At 43.2% G+C, this 22,822-nt stretch overlaps 1 protein-coding gene across 1 annotated transcript in view; it reads left to right on the forward strand.

Annotated features, from left to right (window-relative positions):
* Nucleotides 1-20,030, forward strand: part of clpb (ClpB family mitochondrial disaggregase) — a 34,744-nt gene extending 14,714 nt beyond the window's left edge. Inside the window, exons 6-16 of the mRNA XM_071925641.2 lie at nucleotides 5,114-5,211; nucleotides 7,286-7,400; nucleotides 12,673-12,750; nucleotides 15,688-15,743; nucleotides 16,020-16,064; nucleotides 16,605-16,766; nucleotides 17,019-17,175; nucleotides 17,405-17,478; nucleotides 17,629-17,748; nucleotides 19,172-19,276; nucleotides 19,569-20,030. Of these exons, the coding sequence (XP_071781742.1) occupies nucleotides 5,114-5,211; nucleotides 7,286-7,400; nucleotides 12,673-12,750; nucleotides 15,688-15,743; nucleotides 16,020-16,064; nucleotides 16,605-16,766; nucleotides 17,019-17,175; nucleotides 17,405-17,478; nucleotides 17,629-17,748; nucleotides 19,172-19,276; nucleotides 19,569-19,766 (1,208 nt within the window). The 3' untranslated portion in view covers nucleotides 19,767-20,030. The remainder of the gene's footprint in view (nucleotides 1-5,113; nucleotides 5,212-7,285; nucleotides 7,401-12,672; nucleotides 12,751-15,687; nucleotides 15,744-16,019; nucleotides 16,065-16,604; nucleotides 16,767-17,018; nucleotides 17,176-17,404; nucleotides 17,479-17,628; nucleotides 17,749-19,171; nucleotides 19,277-19,568) is intronic.
* The last annotated feature ends 2,792 nt before the right edge of the window (nucleotides 20,031-22,822 follow it).

A 22,822-nucleotide genomic window follows, 5' to 3' on the forward strand; every position in this document is an offset into this window, starting at 1 on the left:
CCTCCAGTAGACAGTGCTGAGTTTGAACTGCTGTGCCAAGGTTAGAGAGACATTGAAGGTTTAAATTATGGATTCACTACTAAGTTAACGTATGAAATAAAAGTTTGTGCACAGTTAAAGTGAAGTGTCTCACCACTGACTGGCTAACCTGAAGTTGCCTCTTGACGTACACAATGCTGTGGCGATAGTGCACTGGTCTTATACTGTAATTAGTGGGTGAGGTTCGCAACAGAATGGAGAGTAGAATACAGATTTCATTTGGTAGAAGTTGGCACAATGAGGGAATGCATGAGAATGTGTATTTTGATAGTTTTATGCTCTCCATCATTTTCCCATTTACAGAAAAGACTGTCATGGGGCTAATTGGAATGATGATTTTGGTTTAAGATTGATGTGATGTGTGTCCCTCACAAAACATCAGGTACTCCCTTCTAATATTGATCAATCCATGTCTTGAAATATCTGAAGTACCTGCCTCCTCCCCTACATCATCATGCCCCCTTCATGATAGTAGTAAATTTAAAGGGACATTAAGTAATCTATGACTTTTATTGACCTCTATCTGTCACATTTTCACAAGAGACAAGTAAGTTATCTAATCAGCTAACGCCATTCAACGTTGAGTGAGGAGGTAGCATACCATGATGCAAAATACTGTAGTAATAATACTGCTTTTTCATTTGCCTTTTTTGGCTTAAGAACGAAATGTCTTGCTAAGCCAGTTGTTCGCTGGGGGGGGGGGGGTACGGGCTGAAAAAGAGTACGGGCTGGAAAGTGAATTTTGAAATCCAGAAATCTCAGCAAAGTAAATGTTGAGTCATTGGTTTTGGGCATACTGCCCAAAACTACATTAAATCTGACAAGATGTGATACAAGGCTCACTGTCCTAAGTATAACAGGTTATTAAGCTAAGGTTATTAAGTTTGTCATATTGGGATTATTGTATTATTGATTATTATTGTGGTTATTAACAAGAATTTGGATTATATAACAACATATTTGATGCAACAACACAAAGACAGAATATTTGAGCGTCTGAATAATTGTATTGGTGGGAATGTAAACTCACCACTTAGATGCTTTTAAATCTTGATTAACATGCTTATTGGATAACACGCTAACACACAATAATCTATTTCAAAAACTCAAACTCTATTAATTTGATGTGGGTACAATGTAATTATCAACAAAATAGAGCAATACATTTATTGTATAGACAATATCATGACATGGAATAATGTGTCTAAAGGTGACAATGTACAGGCAACATTTTTAGGAAAAAATACGACCAGAATAAATTTTTTCATGATACATTTATTCCTTATAGCTCACTTTGTTATCCAAACTACATTAGTCTAATTTTGCCTATCCAGCTGAAGGCAGTACTGCCCGTCTCCATTGCCTTTAAAAAGCTTTCCATGTATCATCGCCTTAATGCTTCCACCCCCTAGTAATCTAAACTGTATTACAAAGCTTCATTCGAAATTGATCACTGGTTCATACCCCCTCTCCATTCGCCCCCATTACACTCGCACCTGTCGTTGACTCAGCTCCACCAGCACACACACACACTCATACACACACCCTGGGGGCAGAATATCCCCCTCTGTTTCCAGGCGAGCAGCTCTTAAACAAGCTAGGCCTAGTTGAACTGTGACCCCTGCACAGAACATGCCCTTGGGGTAACACCACAACCACAGGGTGTGTATGTGTGTGTGTGTGTGGGTGCGTGTGTGGGTGTGTGTGTGTGTGTGTGTGCATATGTGCATGTGTGCATGCGTGTGTGAACTCAAGCTTCCATTTCCACTCATTTAAATATTCATATATGCTTTTATATGGACCCTTTTGACATGTGTAATAGTGTACATGTGCCCCTTTGAGTCATGACTCGATACTTGCAGTTATTGTTGCTGCTGTTTGATGATTACTTTCTTTATCCAAAACATTCCACATTTCTTAGATCATATCCCCGCCTCCCCTCACACACACACACACACAAGCTGGTAATAATGTCTTGTTTATGTTTATGATGGATGGTGCATCCATCTGCCATACCGCTGTCTGTCTGTCTCTCTCATCTCACCCCTCCGTCTCTCCCAGCACTCTGCACGCTTTAAACAAATCACCCCGCCTAACCGAATCAAATGTTCCGCAGACGCATTTTTGAATTAAAAAGGTAAGAAATTTCACAAAGCAGAGACATTTGTTTTAAGGCAATCATATTAAAGACGGGGTGGGTTGTTGCTTGGCCGACTGGACTGTTACCGGGTAGGCGCCACTATCACAACCAATAACAATCGTGACATCACACACTCTCAAACACAAACACAATGCCGTGTGTGTGTGTATGTGTGTGTGTGAAAGGACTCATTTCAGAAATAATGGCAAACATTTTTAAGTTTTTTTTTTTGTTTTTGTTGCGTGTTCCATTTTTCTTGAAAAGGCTCATGTATTTTTTACCCGCTTCCTCCATCCCTCCATCATTTGCTCTTCTCTCCTTGCATCTCCTATCCATCTTTCCTTCACATCCCTCCATCACAAAAGGCACAATAAACTGCCACAGCTTCAGGACTCTGTGTGTGTGTGTGTGTGTGTTTGTGTGCACATCTAGTCTGGTCTGCATGTCTGCCTGTGTGTGTGTGTGTGTGTGTGTATTCACAAGATTGTGTGTGAGCTTTCGTTCATGCTAAGTGTACATCTGTGCCTGCGTGTGCCAGTGTGTGTATGGTTGTGTGTATCCTATACCTGGTTATTTCCCCTGTGTTTGTGTGTGCCTGTGTAACACCAGTAGCCGTGGGTTTGCTCTTTTGGCCTTAGCCGGCCCTGGACTCACATCTCCATCCATCACCGTCTCCAGGCCCACCCTCGGGCCCCTCCGTGCCCCACAGTCGCTCACCCTGCCTGGGGAGGCTCTCTACCCTCTCCCCAGGCTCCACATCAGGCCCTTGGCCAGAGGCGCTTGGTAATGGACACAGCCGTATGTGGTAGGAGGCTGGAAGACACGCACACACACACAGACACACACACACACTACAGATACAAGGACACACACACACACACACACACACACACACCACACACACAAAGACCAGCAGGGGCTCTCTCCCACCAGCTGCAGTGAAAGAGAGGGAGGAGGAAAGAGGAAAGAGGAGGCGACTCCTAATAGGCATAACTAAAGCACTCCTAATGAAGGGATCCTCTGTATGTGTGAGTCTGCTTGTGTGAGTGTGTGTGTGAATGTTCGGCTGGTGTGTGTGTGTGAGAGAGAGAGAGAGCCTCAGTGTCGTTAGTGTTGATCCCGTTATAAAGTGCTATGGCCCAGAGGGTTGGCCTGATATTAAAGCCCTAAATGATGCTATTTATTATGTCCGAGGTGTGTGTGAGTGTGTGTGTGTGTGTGTGTGGGTAGTTTATTGCTTTTCTCCTTCATGTTTTGGGGGAGGGGGGGTATTGTTGTTGGGATCGATAGCTTTGTGAGCAGGTCACAAAATTTAGGGGTTTATCGATAATCACCACAGTGATTATTAGTCTCTGCGGTCACTGCTCAGAGCAATAGGAAGAGCCTGCACTCCTATTGATTACATACACAGACACACACAAACACTGTCCAGCTCACTCAGAAGAACTTGTACTTTTTGAGGTGTATTCTGGTTATAATGCACCTTGTAACATACATTATTGGTCCTTATGTGCCCTCATCAGCAGAAAACGTATGATGGAGGCCATTTTGTGCAAATTACACACTATATGGATATATATCTATATATGCATATATGTGTAAGAAGTATTCAGTAAATGCTAAAATTTAGTAATGGTATTTTGACCAGTCTGAGTCCTTGTAACAGGGAAGTTATAATGTTTTCATGCCCTTTAAGTTTTAAGGTGGCCCATCTAATGTCATGCAAAAGAGTTCACAGCCTTTTTCCCATATGGCCTCTGAGTTTCAGCAGTGGCTTAGATTGCATTCAGGCTTCAGAATGGGTTCTCAAAGATTGTTGTGTAATCTCAGAGTCTTCAAACCCATTCCTGTGCAAAACCCAGTCCACCCACCCAATGGTGCCACCAAGTTATCCATGTGCAAAAAAGAAAGTTGCATTGTGTTTATCATTGGCATGTTGCAGTGTATTGGTTTACCTGCTGATCAAAAAACAGCTTTTATGAAGGCAGAGTATGAATCTTAAGTGTTTTTCATATATTGGCAAAGACAGGTGGAACGCACAGGTTGGTCATTGAGAATTTAATCTTGTCCAAATGTTTTTCACTGTATTTCAGGATTTCAGTTTAGAGACATATTCCCATTCATTTCTGTCAAAGATTCCTTTTTCCTACTTTTCCTCTCATTATTTCTTGAGTTTTTTGTTTTGTCTTGATCTCTTCCCTGTACTTGGGTGATACAAGTTTCCATTCACTTGTGTGTGTGTGGAGGCACGTGTGTGTCTTGGAGACTCTGGGTTGACAGTGCCTGCCCAGGTCAGGGCAGCAGGCATTGCTAACCATCCTCACTGACAAGCCTACCAGCATCCTGTCCTGGCACATGGCGCACAACACACTCCACACGTGCTGTGCTATTATGCTTTTATTCTCATTTATACTCAAACCCCTGAAAGACAGTCAATTTAACAAGCTTTCTCGATTTGACCCCTCCTACTGTGTGGAAGTGTGTGTGTTTGTGTGCCTTGATGCCCCCCAACCTGCAGTGTGTATAGATTATTTAAGAGTCGGGTGTTGGTGTGCGGGTGTAGGGGTCAGAGTGTGTATTATTGGCACGCGTTGCAGATATGAAGCCCCCTGCTGGGTCATTGCATGGCCCTCCTGCTTAGCTGCAGTTAGCCCAAGTGCCCCCTGTGACCTCTCACCCCTAACCTCACGTTCTCTATCGACGTTTTGGACCCCTCCTACTGAGGTGCTGTGTGCATGTTGTTGCACCGCTCACATTGAGGAAAGATGTGGAAAATCCTCAAAACTGAGGACATTTTGTCATCCTGGCCTCAATTTCAAAAGGGGACATTTTCTAAGTGTCTATAAGTGAATGGAATGTTCTCACAAGTATATAATATCTGTCTGTGTGTGTCTGTGTGTGTCTGTGTGTGTGTGTGTGTGTGTGTGTGTGCAGGTGCCAACCCCCTACAGACCAACGGCTTGGGACACACACCACGGGCCTATGCTAAGGAGGGAGAGCTGAACACACTGCTGCAGGAGTGGGAGGGCAAGGTATGACACACTCATCACACTCATACAGATACAAACACATTGTTTTGTTTAGATACAAGGTCTTAAACTATTTGGTTTGCAGAATATGTAAGAAATTTAAAGACTTACATTGTTTCCCATAAACATACATTTTTCGATAGTTGTTTCCTCCTGTTGTAGCCTGGTAACTGTATAACTCAGCAAAAAATTCACTCAGCAGACATCTGTATGCTGAACCCATTTACTTCCTCTGTCATGCACACACACACACACACACACACACACACACAGACACATGCCCCTCAGGAGGTCTGTGTTAGTTGGGTGACTGAGTGACAGGTGCTATTGAGTATTGGAGATGTGAAAGCTGGTGCAGGCTGGTCGAGGTTAACTGGGGTTAAAAACACATGCTTAAGAATTATTGTCTGAGCTCCTTTACAGCTCCTATAGTGACAAAATGTATAAACAGATATGGCTGACCATTCTGACATGTGAGACCTCTCTGTTACTAGTTTAGTTCAACTTTATTTGCTCACGTGGGAAATGTATCTTTCAGCAAATAACAGAGCACACTCCTCAAAATGCATATTAAATGGGTCAAACATGCTAGACGTCTCCTGCCAAGTTTCTACCCCATTTCCACACACAAAATGCTGGTGTTCACAGGTTAGGAGATCAGAATCGGCACGTTGTACGCACGCAACGCCACCATAAACACTAAATACAGCCCTTACTCGGCAAGAAAGCTGAAACTGAACTGTAAAAGAATTCTCTCCAGTATATTTCATATTTTTTGTTATTGTTAAGATGTGATTTAATTGGCCGAGATTGATTGAGGCGGCCCTGAGGCTTGGTGGGGTCGACTGAACGAAGCCTGAGTACCAGCTAATTGAAGGGAGCCTCACTGCTCAGCTCTTGGTATTTCAGAGCTTTATAGCAGTAGGTAGTGGAGGCTGCTGTTTTCTTAAATAAAACTTGAGTTATCCATAGTTATCCACCTGCTTGACAGCAGGCCAGAGCTAAGCAAGATGGAGAGAGAGAATAAACAGCCTGCCTCCACTGCAGGGTGAAAACCTGGAGACTGGGAGACAAAGAGGACAGGATGAATGAGTCATGGATTAGAGAGAGCTGGGGGGCAGAAGAGACGGACTGAAGGAAGGATGGAAGGGAGAGAGGAAAGAAGGTGGGGGGGAAAGTGAGGGTGACAAGGAAGGAGAGGTGAGAAAGAGACAGGAGGAAGAGGGAAAGAAACACAGGAGGAGGAAGGGAGAGAGATCAAATCAGCGGTAGAGAGAAAGGGAAGGGTATCAGAGAAAGAGAGACATAGAGAGAGACAAAGACAGACAGATAGAAAGGTAGAGTGTGTTAAAGAGGAAGAGATGCAGAGGAGGAAGACGGAAAGCAGATGGCTGCTGTGAGATGGAGAGGAAACATCCTAAAGAAAAAGTGGCAGATGAAGATAGAAATGGGAAGTGAAGGGAGTGGTAGAGAGAGAAAGAGAGAGAGAGAAGGTTATATGTATATTAAAAGTTTCACTCTTCACACCATTTTAAAAATGTGACACCTACTCTAGCAACATGCTTGCTGGCATGAAAGAAAAACTCACTATGGATTGCTGCTGAATTTATCACATAGCTAAAGACCTTTATGTACAAATTAGTAACAAATTAGATGATATAATCAGTTATCATTTTTTAAAAACATTGAGCAGTGAACATTAGGTATTTTACATCCCCAAATGGATATCCAACATTTGGGAATAAAGGTGATGAAAAAGAGATAGAGAAGTAAGGACAGCAGGCCTGGAGACTCTCTCTCTCTTTCTTGTTCTTCTCTCTCTCAAACACACTGTTGGCTGATAATTTTTTACTTGAGAGTGTTTTTTGGAGGAGTTGATTTCATACATTTTTCTATTCTCTCTCTCCCATCTCCCCCCTTGACTGTATTTTAATTTTCTCCCTCTTCCTTCTCTCTTCAGTCTCCTGTTCCTTTTTCATTGGCTTATCCATATTTCTGTATTTTCTTCTCTTTTACCCTCTCTCTCTCTCTTTCTCTCTCTCTCTCTCTCTCTCTCTCTTTGTCTCTCCTTCTCTAGTTCCAGGAGGCGCAGGCTCGGAGGGAGGCGGAGGAGCGGAGGAGGTTCCCCCTGGAGAGGAGGCTGAAGGAGCACATCATCGGACAGGAGGGGGCCATCAATACTGTGGCCTCAGGTACACACACACACACACACACACACACACACACACACACACACACACACACAGGTAAACGGGTACATACACACCCATGCACATAGAGCAGGTTCACACACACTTTCACCCACATGCAATATACATATGCAGGTAAACGGATACAATCATAAGCTTGTGCACGCACATTCACAATGTCTTTGCAGACACACACACACATAAACACATACAGTCACTGACACTTACAACACTGCACACTAAAAATATATTATAAAGCGTGCACGTAAATATACAACCCTCCACTTGGGATCAACCTTAGCCTCTCCCTCCTCCACTTTTTCTGTTTCCATGCTGCCTCTCTCTCTTCCTCTCTCTCTTCCTCTCTCTCCTTCTCTCTCCCTCCCTTCCCTCCAGCAGTAGGCGGGTTCAGACAGGCTGGCGGAGGCTGTAATTGGTTAATTGTGATGAATGAGCTGTCTGTCAGGCATACACAGGTGCTGTGTGAGCGTGTGTGTGTGTGTGTGTGTGTGTGTGTGTGTGTGTGTGACAGCTGAAGAGGCCAGGCTTGGAGCCGCCAGTTAACGCGATTACAGAGAGAAGAGACATACTACAGACCCCCCCCTCCCCTCTCTGTCTCTCTCCCCCTTTGGCTTTCTCTCTCTCTCTCTCTCTCTTTCTCTCCTCTCCTCTGTTTCTCCCCCGTCTCTATCTCTCTACCTCCCCAGGCTTCCTCTCTCCATCTGCCCCCCCCTTGCATCTCCATCACACACCCACTCTCTATCCTCTCTCTCCTTCGCCCTTCTGTCCTTTCCTATTTTCCCGTCGCTCCCCGCACATCTTCTGCATCTCTCCATCATCATTCCTCCATCTCGTGTGCTCCATCTCCTCTCCTTGCTCTGTCTTTCTTTTTTCTCTTTCCTCCCACTGCTGGAAGTGATGCACCATACAGCCATCTTCTTTTCCTGCTCTGATGTTTGTTGTGGAAAAGAAAGAAAGAAAGAGGCTGAGGGATGGAGAGGAGAAAGACAAAGAGATGGAGACGGGAAGAGAGAGATGGAGAAAGGAAGGGAAAGTGAGATGAAGAGAGAGACAGAAAGAGAGATGAGACAGGGAGAAAAAGAGAGATGGAGGCAACGGGAGACAGAAAAAGAGACAGAAACGCTGATGGGAGAAGATAGTAGAGGAGAAGCTGAGAAACTGAAAGCTTGTAGCATTGACAGAGAGACAAAGAGAGCAAGTGTAATGCATAGAGAAATGGAGGGAGGATGAGTTAGAGCACAATAACACAGCAGACAGTAAAGAGCTGATATTACACCAAGCATCCATGGAGGCCATGTATCGATCCGTGGACGAGAGAGAGAGAGTGTGTGTGTGTGTGTTTTGCAAGGCTTCTGCACCAGAGAGCGAGCGTCTGTTATTTTTATGATCTTGGACAGTTTTCGTTTAGATTTGTGAAAATAATCAGCTGACTCCCAAGGCTCGAAACAAGAGAACCAATATTCTAATCTGTAATGTCATTGTGAGAGCAAATAAAGCTGTTTTTATAATCAACAGGAGGGTAACTTGGGTTTTTGCCTCAAGATCTGGGCCTTTGAAACCTCACAAGTCCAATGCCAAAATATACAAAAAAACAATTAAACTGCAAGTATATAATCTATAAAGGTACAGTCCATAAACCAAAAGACAATAATGCTAATTTGAGCTGTAGTTTCAAGCATCAGGTCAGACTTTGCTGGGAGTCCAGGGAAGAGCGGAGGATCATGGGACTTGTAGTCTTTGGCAAGGTGATGAATGGTTGTTGTAATCATGGCAAATTGTCCTGAAAGCCATAGAAGACATCACCACAGTGATAAAAGAACAGCTTATTGATCCCTGAGAAGTAATACAGTGAATATATCACACACACACACACACACACACACACACACACACACACAGAAGATATGGGACGATAGGACTAAAAGAGGCCAAGAGGCAGGCAAAGGATCCATATGCAAAGATATTTAAACAAACACACATTGTCTACTATACATTTTGTGTTTATTTTGTGAATCATGGGAGCTGAAACCCAGACCCTGGCAGTGTCAGAGTGAAGGATGTAGAGAATTGGAGAGACAAAGAGATGGACAAAGAAAGAGAGGGAGGGATACAGATAAGGAGAGAACAATTTAGCAAGGGATGTAGAGATAAAGGGAGGAAACAGAGCTACACAGGACCATATTACATAAATACATAGAAGCAATACTTATACAATATGCTTTATCATAAAATGTGAATTTATCTGATTTCTTACAATTATAGATTTAGCTCAAAATCAAGATTTGACTATATGTATCACTATATATCAGTGTATAGCAGCAGTCCATGCCGATGGACTACAAGTATATAGTATAATAGACTGTACTATTTTACTAAAAAAAGAAAGAGAGAAATGATTAGAGAGGTGGGAAAAAAGGCTAAATTTAGAGAGGATGTGAGAAAAGAAAGTAGAGAAAGTTTGTTGGGTGGTTTTATATTTTGCGTTTAGTGTGTCATCACATCTCCAAAAGGGCTGTTTCCACCCGGACTCCTCATGACGAACGACTGGCCTGCAGCAAGATACACACACACACACACACACACACACACACACATAAGTACAGTCATACACACACCAACTACACACACACAGGAAGGAGGCTAGATTGATCCAGGTTTAGCTCTCAGGGCTAAGAGTTATTGAAGAGAATCATCCCTCTGTAATCATGTTAGAGCCAACCAGACCTGCCCAATACACACTGCTCTGCGTGTGTGTGCGTGTGTGTGTGTGTGTGTGTGTGTGTGTGTGTGTGTGCATGCATGCGAGAGAGAGAGAGAGAGAGAGCTTTCATTTGTTTTTTGTGTCTCCTTTCCCTGTTGTTGTCAGGGTCCTCTGAGAAATGTCAATGTGCCCTTCTGTCAAAGTCGGTCTCAATCAGCTAAAACACACACAAACACACAGAAGGTTACGCTGTCATTCACACAGCCATTGATAAAGCAGACGGAGCTTTGGAGCCCCTCTTGTCACTATTCATCTCAATGGCCATCTCTGACACACTCGTTGTCTCTCTACCTCGTTCTCCCTCTCCTTATCTCCGTCCCTCCGTCTTTTATTCCCATCTCTCCATCCTCACTCATTCTCTCTCTCCTAATCTCTCTTTCCCCTCTTTATCTCTTTCTACATCCTTGCTCGTTATTCCTCTCCTTATCTCTGTTCCCCCCCCTCTCTTTCTCTGTCCATGTCATCTCTCCATCTCTCTCTCTCTGCATCCATCTCTCCTCATTCTCTCTCCGCTTATCTTCATAACTGCCTCTCTTTCCTGTGACTGAACCTGTGAGTTTTGGTTCCAGGATGGTCTCTTTAACCAGCGTCTTATCCTGTCTAAGACGCGGGACTAGAGAGAGGATTGAGTATGTTCTGTCGACATGTTTACATGTTGCCGAGGTGTGTAAATGTAATGACAAGTTGAGAAGGATGCACAGTGGGGAAATGAAAACTCTTAGTCAGAAAATAGAGACCGGATGTGGCAGAAATTGACATTTTTCTAGCCTGCTAAACCATTGCAAGTGTTTTTCAGTCCAGGCTATTGAAAAGTTGTTGTCATTAGCCAGATGCTAATGGAAATGGTATCAAGATGTCAGCCAGACTTGTGGGACCGATGTTCCAAATGCTTAAATTTCCATCCCAGAGGCTGTGAAGCTGTCACATAACCTCTCCCACTCAGGCTGGGGAAACCTAAGCCAGAGGCTGGCCAGGTTGCACTATAGGTGCCATATTGCAGCTCCTTCTGTCGAACTGACAAAAGTTGGCATGAATCGGTGGCATTAAAATGGCCGCCACTGAAAATCGCACCAGCCAATCCACAAAACTTAAATTGATAAAGTGAGCATTCTCATTATATTCAACAATTTTTACTGATCATTTGGCTACATTATAGATGCCCCCACTGAATTTCTAACAGTCATGAAAATGAGCATTGGCTTGATGCATGAGACTCATGCATCAAGCACCAACTCACCAACTCACTCGTTACGCAGAGCATTTACACTGTGTTAATGGTGGAGCTGATGTGGGTTTGATTTCTGAGTAAAGATGTCGAGGAAAAGGAGGGTTAAATATACCGGCTCTGATCCGCCTCATGACCTGGGAGAAAAGCAGTAGAACAGCCAGACCTGACCCGGTATGTGTGTAAAGTAAAGCCAGAGAAATGCCTGTGCAAATGCCATGGTAACCATGGTAACCATCTCATGCCCCTAAAAGCATTTCATCACCTGTGCACAAGGTACACATGGAAGTTGGACAGTGGGAAACATCTACTCAAGGTGATGGAGAACATCTATCATTTATTATCTAACAACAGTCATCTACGAGAAAAGCAACATTTATTTGTATACAAGATATGTTGATTCCAGTGGATTCCCCTCCACATGGTAAAGATGATCATAAGTAAAAGGTGGATAAAAAACGTCTGTAGATTAACCCTGTCCTGGCACTACAACGGTATTTTTACCGGCATCACACATGAAACTGCTGTCATTTCTATGTCAACATTATCAAGATTCAAAAGCCACCTTAAATGTACTGATGGAGACTATCATGATACACCAGGACTAGCCTTTGCTTTAATTCTATGGGCCAAACTGTTCATCTGTGGCTCTGGTCTTGGCCCCGGTGTCTCAACAGGTTCAGGTACAGATGAGTTGTGTCTGCTTCTTCTCCGTCTAACGGCTGAAACCTCGGCCAAATACACTCTCTTTACTTCCCTCCAATCCACCTCATCTCCCTGTCTTTGTATGTGTGTGTGTGTGTGTGTGTGTGTGTGGTTGCTGGGGTGATGGCAGGGTTGGGTAGGCACTCCTCTTTAAGCAAGCGTGTGTGTGTGAGGCTGCGATCCATGCTAAACTGATTTAGCCATGGCCGCGCCAGGGAGGCTAACACAATTACTGCTGGCTAATGGCCCCACTGACTGAGGGGGGAGGAGAGAAGGGAGGAGAGGCATCGGTGGGCAGCTTTCTAGAGGTCTCTCTCTCTCTCTCTTGTTCTCTCTCTCTCTCCTTTTTCCACCAAATGTCTCTGACCCTTTCCTCATCCCTCCTCTCCCTCTTTTATCATAGTTTCTGGGATACCCGCCCCCGCTAGGGTCAAGTCAGTTCAGCTGGGTTTTATTTGTGTGTAAAACTTTAATACTTATTGCCAAAGCAAAGTCAACAAATGCAAATAATTGAGATAATAGTCTCTTTCTCTCTCTCTCCCTCCCTCTCTCCCTCTCTCTAGCCATCAGGAGGAAGGAGAATGGTTGGTACGATGAAGAGCACCCCCTCGTATTCCTCTTCCTCGGCTCATCGGGAATCGGTAACTCTCACTCTTTGTCTCTCACTTCATCCTTCACACCCAGCACTTCCCTCTCCGGTTTGATCTCATGAAGTGATCGCAGTAGCCTCTTCAGCTCCCTAAAGGTAGCTGCCAAAATACACAGAACGCTTGAATAAGTGAAGTTTCTGAAGTATTTTCAATGCATGTGGAGTGTATTTTCCTCCAGCCGAGCTGTTGAATTCAAATGGCAGAGAAACAATACGCAACAAAAGCACAAGCGTCTCTTTGTGAAATGTAGACACAGATTGGAGAAACTCTCCACAGCTGTAGATGTCCTCAGTATCCAGTCAGCAGCTTCCTCTCCAAGGGGATCACAACAGACATAATGTTTCTGTGGGAAATGGGATTTTAACAATTTAACATTTAGCATAATGGAATGCCATATTTGTTTCTGCTGATGATGGGATGTCTCCACAATGTTTTAATACATATGTAATGTTTTGGCTTGAATTGAAAGAATACAGGTAATTTAAACTTGCATGAGTGTTGCTCCCATGTCAACCTATTGAATTGTTTACTCCCAAGAAGCTTGATTTATTAAATATAATTTGAAGGCATTTCTGCGTTATTAGATAGTATTTTGGGCGAGAAGGAGTGTATGACGTGACATACAGGAGGTCATTGGCTGGATCCAGACCATCGCTATCTCAAGTACATGGTATGGACCCTGGACCACTGCGGTACTAGACTGGCCAGATGGACACAATGTGAGCAGCTTGTGTAGGAGTATACTGGTAGCTTCGTAGGCTAAGTTACATAACATGCATCCACAAAATACTGGGTCCAGTTCACAACCTTTGTCTCGTCACCCTTCCCTTTTTCTAATATTTCCAGTTGATCTCTACTATCTGATGAAGCAGAAATGCCATTAAAATAATCTTTAAAAGAAAAAACAAACTTGCAGGGATCTAATTCCTGACTAAATATCAAAAGGATAGAACAACACCAAAACAATCTGTACAAGGGTCTTCACAGAGCAGCAGAGGTGTTACACTGAACATGCCAAGTCAACTCAACTTTATTATATAGCACCTTGAACTTCATTACAAAGTGCTTCACATGGTCAAAAGACAAAGACAACTTAACAGTAAATAATGTAAAAAGTCAAAAAAAGACCAAACACATTTCAAAAAGCAGGTCACATCAGTCAAACTGAAAGGACATATAGTAAAAGTGGAGCTTTAAATGATCTTTAGAAATGGCTGTGGAGTCTGCTGACCTAACAGTTTTGGGAAGCGTGTCCCACAGTCTAGGGGCCACAGTAGAAAATCAAATCAAATCACCATTTGATTTGAGGCTGAGCCCCTATAGTGGAAGACTTAGTGGACTAGGGGTTTTGTAAGGGCACAGAAGACCTGGGAGATACTGAGGTGCAACGACATGCAGAGCTTTGTGAACAATCAGCAAGATTATAAAATCAATTCTAAAGCTGACAGAGAGCCAGTGAAGAGAGACAAGAAGACCATGTTTCTGGCGCAAAAAAGAGGGACCATATCACTCATATGGTCCCTCTTTTTTGCGCCAGAAACATGGTTTCAGGAAGTGTTAAAAAATAGCTTTGTTGTGCCCAGAGATAGTCATGTGGTTCAGTTACCTGCCTCTGGAGCCTCTGGAGCCACACGTTTGCCCCCACTGGTGTAGAACTGAATCCTTACCAGAGTTTTGTCTCCTGTGTCTCCCTCTCGACTTTCTCACTGCCTGAATACAGAATTAAAATATTTGCTGAAATGAAAAATGGCCTTTTTAGCTAATTTAAACTATCATACCATACACATATTTGACAATTTCTGCCCAAAAAATGACCAAAAAAATATATTTTCTTGTATTTTTATGTCAAAATCTCATTTCTTTTACCTCCTGAAAAATCCTGAAAATCTTTAGTGGTGACTGTGGTGACACAGATTTTTGAACAGTCCCGACCCTCTGCCCTTTCCATTAAATAAACTGCCTTTCTTTCCCATTGGTTTACACTTTTGAATGATCCCTCCCCACATTATGTCCACCCCAACATCCTGTTTCAACAGGAAATACATCACACGAAGGAAGCAAGATGCTCTCAAAATGCTATTTCATTGCGACTTTATTGTAAAAAAAGAAATAAAAAAATTAGCAAAGATTTCACCATGTGGCTTCACCCATTCCACATGTCCAGAAATCAAAGGTCTCTGTATTGCTTTATAAACCGTCCTCATGGAGAATGGTTTAGAGAAAGGCTTGTATGCACTCAGACAGCTGAAAGATGAGGTGTGTGTGTGTGTGTGAGAGAGTGTGAGAGAGAGAGAGAGAGAGAGAGAGAGAGAGATATTATGGGCCAGACAGATGGATAAGAAAGAGGAAGATAGTGAAATGACAGGCCAGAGAGATAGATGAAGGAGAGACAGTGTTCATATTCTCTGTTGCCTTCAGCGACAAACAGTGGCCATGAGACATCAATATTAAACACAGCAACAAGACACACACACACACAGTCTCTTTCTCACACACACACACACACACAAACACACTCACCATACCCATATGCATACCAAACACAAGACATCAATATCATATATGAGCATTTATATGCAGAATATTTTACTGACAAACATAATGTGTGCTGCTGGAGAGCCATGGATGATTGAAAGCTTTGCAGAGGGAAGCGGTGGGATTAAGGCCGGCACTTAGAGAGAGGAGAGGGATCGTCTGTCCGTCTGGTTCAAATGAAAAAGCTTGTTTTCCTAAGCTTCTGAAATCTGCGCATATTGATACAGTCCAAAAAGACGTGGGTTGTGCTTCTGGAAATAAAAATATTCGGTGGTTGGTGGTGTTCCTCTTGGATATCGATCAATTAACTGGCCTTGCTGTTGTCTGATTGGGGGAATGCTGTCCTTCCTTTCTCCATTCTGGACTCTAATTGGTTGATTCTCGTTGTCACAGGGAAGACAGAGCTGGCCAAACAGGTGGCTCGCTATATGCACAAGGACATCAAAAAGGTATGTGACGTAGCATCACTCACTCACTCACTCACTCACTCACTCACACACACACACACACACACACCAGTTTTTACCTTTCAGTTAATAGGTGGGATAGGTCTTTCCACCTTGAAGAGCTAAACTTTTACCTTTAAAGAATTCCATTTGTATTGGTTTCCTTGGTGACTATTGGTGTCACATGGTCAACAACATTGACACACACACACACACACACACACACAGTGGTGTAGCATGCTGTGCATCTCGAGGTGTTAATCCATCCTGTGATTGCAGGGTTTCATCCGTATGGACATGTCAGAGTTCCAGGAGAAACACGAGGTAAGAAACTATTTCCCTCTTCACCTTCTTCTGGATTCAGGAAGTAGACAGTAGCCAACGTATTTGATTGTGTCTCTTATGCCAGGATCACACTTAATGCGTTGAATGCGTTACTCTCTGATAGAAGTTCATTCTTTTCAAATGAGAGAATCTGTTACCGCTGTATCATTCTGTTGCAGATGCATTGGATTTATTCTACTCATGCACTGATAATGCATGCATAAACTAAAATGAATATTGCTTTTGCCCCGTGTTTTTTGTTAGCTCTCCATGACATTTTGGTGATGAAAACATTTCATTAGCGAATCAGAGTCGCAACGAAAATGTATGTTATAATACGACAATTGAGAACCGCGTCTAATCGGTTTCACCTCGGTATGTTTGAACCACGAGATCCTTGTGTAGAACTCTGCTCACAGTTTGCAGCAACACAAAGGCATTACAGATTAAGCGTGATCCTGGTGTATCATTCAGCTCCGTACATGATGTAGTTGAACCTATTTTGACCTCACTCTCCCTCTTTCTCTCTCTGTCTCTCAGGTGGCTAAGTTCATTGGCTCCCCGCCGGGATACGTGGGACACGAGGAAGGGGGTCAGCTGACCAAGCAGTTGAGGGCGTATCCCAACGCCGTTGTCCTATTTGACGAAGTGGATAAGGCCCACCCCGATGTCCTCACTATCATGCTGCAGCTCTTTGATGAGGTGTGAATACGCACACACACACACACACACAGATAGATACAGGCATCATTCTATTTGAAGAGGTAGACAAGGTCGACCTTTGTCGTGTGGCAGCTGCTGTGTAATGACGAACACTGGATTCACACACACACACACACACACACCTACAGGCATGGATACTGCACCTTGCAGGTATCAGTCATCCTGTTTCTATATGACAAGATGGACACATCTCTCTCTCTCTCTCTATTATCGCGCTTGCTCTCTTCTCAGGGTCGCCTGACAGACGGTAAGGGGAAGACCATCGAGTGTAAGGACGCCATCTTCATCATGACGTCTAACGTTGCAAGTGACGACATTGCCCAGCATGCACTGCAGCTCCGCCAGGAGGCTGAGGAAGTCAGCCGCAGAAAGCTGGCCGACAACCTCAGTGAGTGAAACATACTAAACACATACGTACACACACACGATACACATCATGTTCCTGAAATCACCAGAATTAGTAGTTGTAACAAAAAATTGTGATCTCAGTATCTAGTAAAATTATCATTTTATCCATTGCAAACACACACACACTAACTCATCATACAGCCGTCTTGGTAACCAAAGGACAGGTGAATAAAATCACAGGTGAATCTAAGTGTTGCCACTGTTTGCAGATGACGTACAAAAGAGTGATGACATCAAAATCTCCCGACAGTTTAAGGACTCTGTGATTCGACCAATCCTAAAGGTAACGCATACAAACACATTCATTACAGGCAGATGTTGTCATTGTTGTAGCTCTTGTTTTTGTTTAACTGTTTAACTGTTTTTTGGTCTTCTGCAACTGATTGTTGTTGTTGGCCTGAAAGGCTCTAATTGTTTTTTGGTTCCCACCTAGGCCCATTTCCGGAGGGATGAGTTTCTGGGTCGGATCAATGAGATTGTGTACTTCCTCCCCTTCTGTCATTCAGAGCTGCTACAGCTGGTCAGCAAAGAGCTCAACTTCTGGGCCAAGAAGGTAACACTGTGTGCATGTGTTTGTGTGTGTGTGTGTGTGTGTGTGAGTGTGTGTGTGTGTGCATCACGGGACTGCCAAAAGTCCCAGACAAAATCTGCAGTTTTTCACAGTACCACCATAAGTGTGTACCATTTGATCCTGAAACAAATCCCTGACCCGGGCTATAGGAGTGCCAAGGCCTTACCTATTGTTTCAGTAAATGTGTAGAGTCACACAGGCCATCCACAGCCAAAGCACCATCAAAGCAGACATACAAAAATACAAAGATGATCAGATGAGACTGTACGAAGAGTGCTTTTTCTACTTAGCCAAGCCTCTCTGTGTTTCTGACAAAAAAGAGGGAACTACGGCATTTGGAGCCATAGTTGACACCTTTCTCCAAAGCACCCTACCTTTGTAGCATGGGTGGCCCCAGAGGGAATGGAAGGCCTCACCCTGTTAGCACAATACTCTGAGCCGCTGAGCTATGCAGGACCACACTCAGATCAATATTATGTGCCACTGCTACTCACTATAATGTGATTACAGTGTTTAACATGTGGAGCCTTCATCAATATTTAATTATTAATATTACAGCTGGCGTCCTGACAGCCAACACACCAGGCCCCCAGGCGACTGATAGGGACCTGACTCATGGCTCTGTGTGTGTGTGTGTGTGTGTGTGTGTGTGTCTGTCTGTATCTGTCTGTCTTTTGCAGGATTCTGTGTGTGTGTGTGTATGTGTGTGTGTGGTTGTGCATTCTTGTGTGTACGTTTCTGAGTGTGTCCATGCATTCTTCTATTTAAGTGCACGTGCATGTTTGGCGTGCACGCATGCATTTGTGCATGCCTCGTAATAACTTGTCTCTATGTCTGTATCTCCTTAGATTAAACGATAAGTCACAATAACAGCAGATCTTACGTCGTTATTTATATTATTGTTGAAATCTCATTATTACAGAATGTTCACAAGCCATTTATATGTCATTCACTTACATTAAATGAATTAAATGTCTAGTGCTACCATCGTGCCTTATTGTGTTATTTATACCGTTGTAGTATTAGTGATTATATGAGTAAAACATGGCATCTTATTTATTGAATGCAGTGTTAACAGCAGCAGCTAAATGAGCTGCTCTGATCACTACTATTGACTGGTGTTTGATTAAAACGCATTAAGGGCGTGTTGATTAGCACTGGCAGACATGCTGCTTGACAAGCTTCTGTCTGCTCCTGCATTTCTCTCTTTCACTCCCTCTTCTCATTGCTCCTGTCTTTTTCCTCCACCATCCTCAGTTTTATATTTGACATTGTCATACTTCTCTGTCTCCTCAGTGTCACTACTGCAGGTCTCTCCCTTGCTCTTTCTCTCTCACCCCTTATTTCAACCTCCGCATACCTAACTAACCTCTCTCTCTCTCTTTCTTTCTCTCTCTGTCATTAGGCTAAGCAGCGCCATGACATCACTCTACAATGGGATCGGCCAGTTCTTGATCTGCTGGCCGGGGGGTATAACATGCATTACGGAGCACGCTCCATAAAACACGAGGTACGCACACACACACACACACACAGATACACAGACTGACAGACCAGGGTGTCGATGTGTGCGGTTCCTGAAAAAGTCTTAAAATGTTTTAAATTATATTATCTATTCCCAAGGCCTTAAAAGGTAAAGGCAAAGTGTTCTGTGCTTTCTTGATGTGAAAAATCAGCTCAGTCCCACAGGTCTAGAGTTGTTTTCACATACACACACACACACACACACACACACACACACACACACACACATTAGACAAAACATTTGACTGTGCCCTGTACCCCTATCTCTGATCCCTCAGGTTGAGCGGCGGGTCGTCAACCAGTTAGCTGCAGCGTACGAGCAGGAGCTTCTGCCGAAAGGCTGCACCCTGCGTCTGTCCGTCCAATCAGAGGGCCAGGAGGAGCGGAGCATGCCCAGTCTGCGCCTAGAGGTGGTAGGAGAGGACAGCTCATCGAGAACACTGGACATCCGTCCACCGCTCAGCCCTGAGCACTAACACACACACACACACACACACAAGGACACACAGGGACACGACCACAAAATACATGCATATAAACACAGATGCACATACACACACATAGGTGCCAACAGATATACATACATACATGCACACAGAGTATACACACTACACTGGCCACGCTCACATCATCATCATCATCATCATCATCATCATCATCATCATATACCATATCCAGAGGAAGGCGTGTAAAGGCTGTGTTGATGGAGCTCACCAATAAAAGTACCTCTCTTATAAACACATCACTGCCTCTCTCTTTCAGTATACACATGCAGTACATACATGCTGATATGCTGTATGCAAACGCACACCGTACCTGCCAACATGATGCTGTAAAAAAAAAAGAAAAAACCCTACCTACCATAAGTCCTGTCAAAATTAGTTGTCATATTTGATATAAATTTAAACTGATCTCATGCACACACATTAGTCTAAATAGATATAAGTGAATGTGTTTGCAGGTATGGTTCTCATAGTAGCTTATCACTCAGGACTTTAGACTGTAACATGGAGCCTCTCATCTCATCATCATCTTCATCAGTAGATAGAAGCCATGGTGTGAGTTGAAATGAAAAGCAGGAGCGCTTTTCTGCATTGATAGTCTTTCTAGGCTTGTAGATCGACTTAGTTGCTTTGTTCTCACTGTCCAGTCTCAGTGTTACTGTTATTGATTTAAGGATCCAGAAAATATCTATACGGATTGCTTGTAACAGTTTTGCCTTTGTTGAGGCAAGTCAAGTAATCTAATGTGTTTCTTCTGGTGGTCTAATAGATTTAATTTGCACTCAGTGAAAACAGGGCCAATGTATTTAGAGAGAGATACCATGTATATAACAAAAGATGTTACATGTATATTTAGACTCAGCAGTGTCTTTGTTTGCGTATAGGAAATTCATTAGTTAAGCCAAAGTTGATGCGATGATGCATGGCAATTTCTTGAGGCAATAGAGTCGTTAACATTTGGCAGAGATGCGGAATAGCCAATGGAGCAAATTTAATGTGGATATTGATGAGAGGATTGTAACTAGTAGTAGTAATACTTCTTTTATCTCTGAAACACCAAGTGATTCAATACAGAGATGAAGATTTTTTGCCAGAGTGGATAAATAATAGCCACTTACCCACTTTGAATTTGTCCATTTGCTGTCGAGGAAAGAAAGCTTTAATGGCCAAATATTGTCTTACATTGCCTCAGATTGTTGCCTGTGTGTTACGGCCATTAGAGATCAATGTGTTCCCCATAATGCACGTTTGTCTTGTGGAGAAAACCTCACCAGCAGAGCTCACATTGATAAATTATAAATACACATTAACACAGCCTGCTTATTCATTTCATTTTGTTAAAAAAATGTGTTAGTGGAGAAATCACACAAGCAAAAATGTATAGCAGTCCATTTGAATTATGGGTAATATCACTGCCTTGTGAATCGTTTCTGTTGATGCACGTTAAATGTTAAAGACTCGCCTCTGTCTTGACACTGTTCTGGTGCTGCACAGTCTGTGTCTTTGCAGGCAAATCCATTTGACATTAAGAGGAATGTAGAGACATAAAGAAATAATATTTAAGTACTTGTATCATAAATGTTTGATGTGAACAGCATGTTGACAAGGCGCCGAGCTTAATAGGATGACATTTTTCATTCTTGTATCCCGACATGCACCGTGTAAATAAAGTCATCACAACAAAAAGGGAATTCCTCCTTTCTTTGTTCTGTTTGTGTTGCACTGACACTGACTGACTGATGGATGGATGGAGAGGTGGATGGATGGATGGATGGGTGTGTGTGTGTGTGTGAGAGAGAGAGAGAGAGAGAGAGAGAGAGAGAGAATACTGTGTGTGACAGACAGCTGTGCCTGGGTGGGAATTCTACAACAAAAACGCTTGTCCACCTCGTGAAACAACATGACAGAGGAATTTCCCTGGAATGCCGGTTTGTGGGGGTGTGTGTCAGTGTGTGTGTGTGTCAGTGTGGGGGTGTGTGTCGAACGTTGGAAGGGAATGCAGCAGGATAGTCCTGAATGCCATAGAAATGTAGAGGGCATTTCACACACACACACACACACACACACACCACAGGCATGTCTCCCCTGTAGGGACGGATTAGCATGCAGGAAAAAGACACATTCACTCTTACTGTTCCCTGCCTGGACCCCCCACAACACACTCACATACACACACACACACTCATCCTACTTCACTCACTCCTACACACAGTCACAAGTGCTTCACAACCGGTAGAATATTTATGGAAAGGAAATGCCATTAGTAGTATTATAAATCATATATTTGCCTGTTTCTTCCCTGTTTGTAGTAGTTTTATGACATTGCAAGGATTTTCTGCCAGTCTTTTACATTTGAACTGAATGTACAAAATTTTAGGGACATCTTCCTGATATTGAGTTGGAGCCACATCTCAATTGTCTCTTAAAAATCTTATCTACATCTCCTCCTTTGTGATTGGTAGAGATTTAATAAGGGATAATGATAATGGTAATGATAATCCTGCAATGTGATGTAATGGCAAATATAAAAAACCTTTTGTACTTTTTCTCCCCGGTTCTACTTCTTAACCTCACACCTCCCTATCATACATCATCATTTTAGAGACAGGAGTGTTTGTTGCACCTATTGTCATCATGGCGCTGTGCCTCTGACCCTTGCACTATTGGCTTTGCTTGTAATGTCAATGTGGAATTTAAGGTTATTCTGCGGTTGCACTCATTGTAAGTCGCACTGGAAAAGACCTAAAATACCTAAAATGTCATACTACGACTCTACCATCCTACTTACATCCATGGTTAATAGAGGGATAAATGATTCACGCCTGCAGATAAAGGTGTATCTACGGCGTCAACTACACCGCCGCTCTGGAGGCGGAGCAACAGAGCAGCAAACATTTAAAAGTGAGACTTTGAAGTGGCTACATCTGGACAGTAGATCAGGTTTTGCTATGATACCTTGAGGCCTTTCCCGTCTCTTATAACCCTCAAACACATCTACACTTTATGGTTTTAGGAAGTCTAGCTGGCGT

The sequence above is a fragment of the Centroberyx gerrardi genome, chromosome 6, assembly GCF_048128805.1.
Source record: "Centroberyx gerrardi isolate f3 chromosome 6, fCenGer3.hap1.cur.20231027, whole genome shotgun sequence".
Taxonomy (NCBI): Eukaryota; Metazoa; Chordata; class Actinopteri; order Beryciformes; family Berycidae; genus Centroberyx; species Centroberyx gerrardi.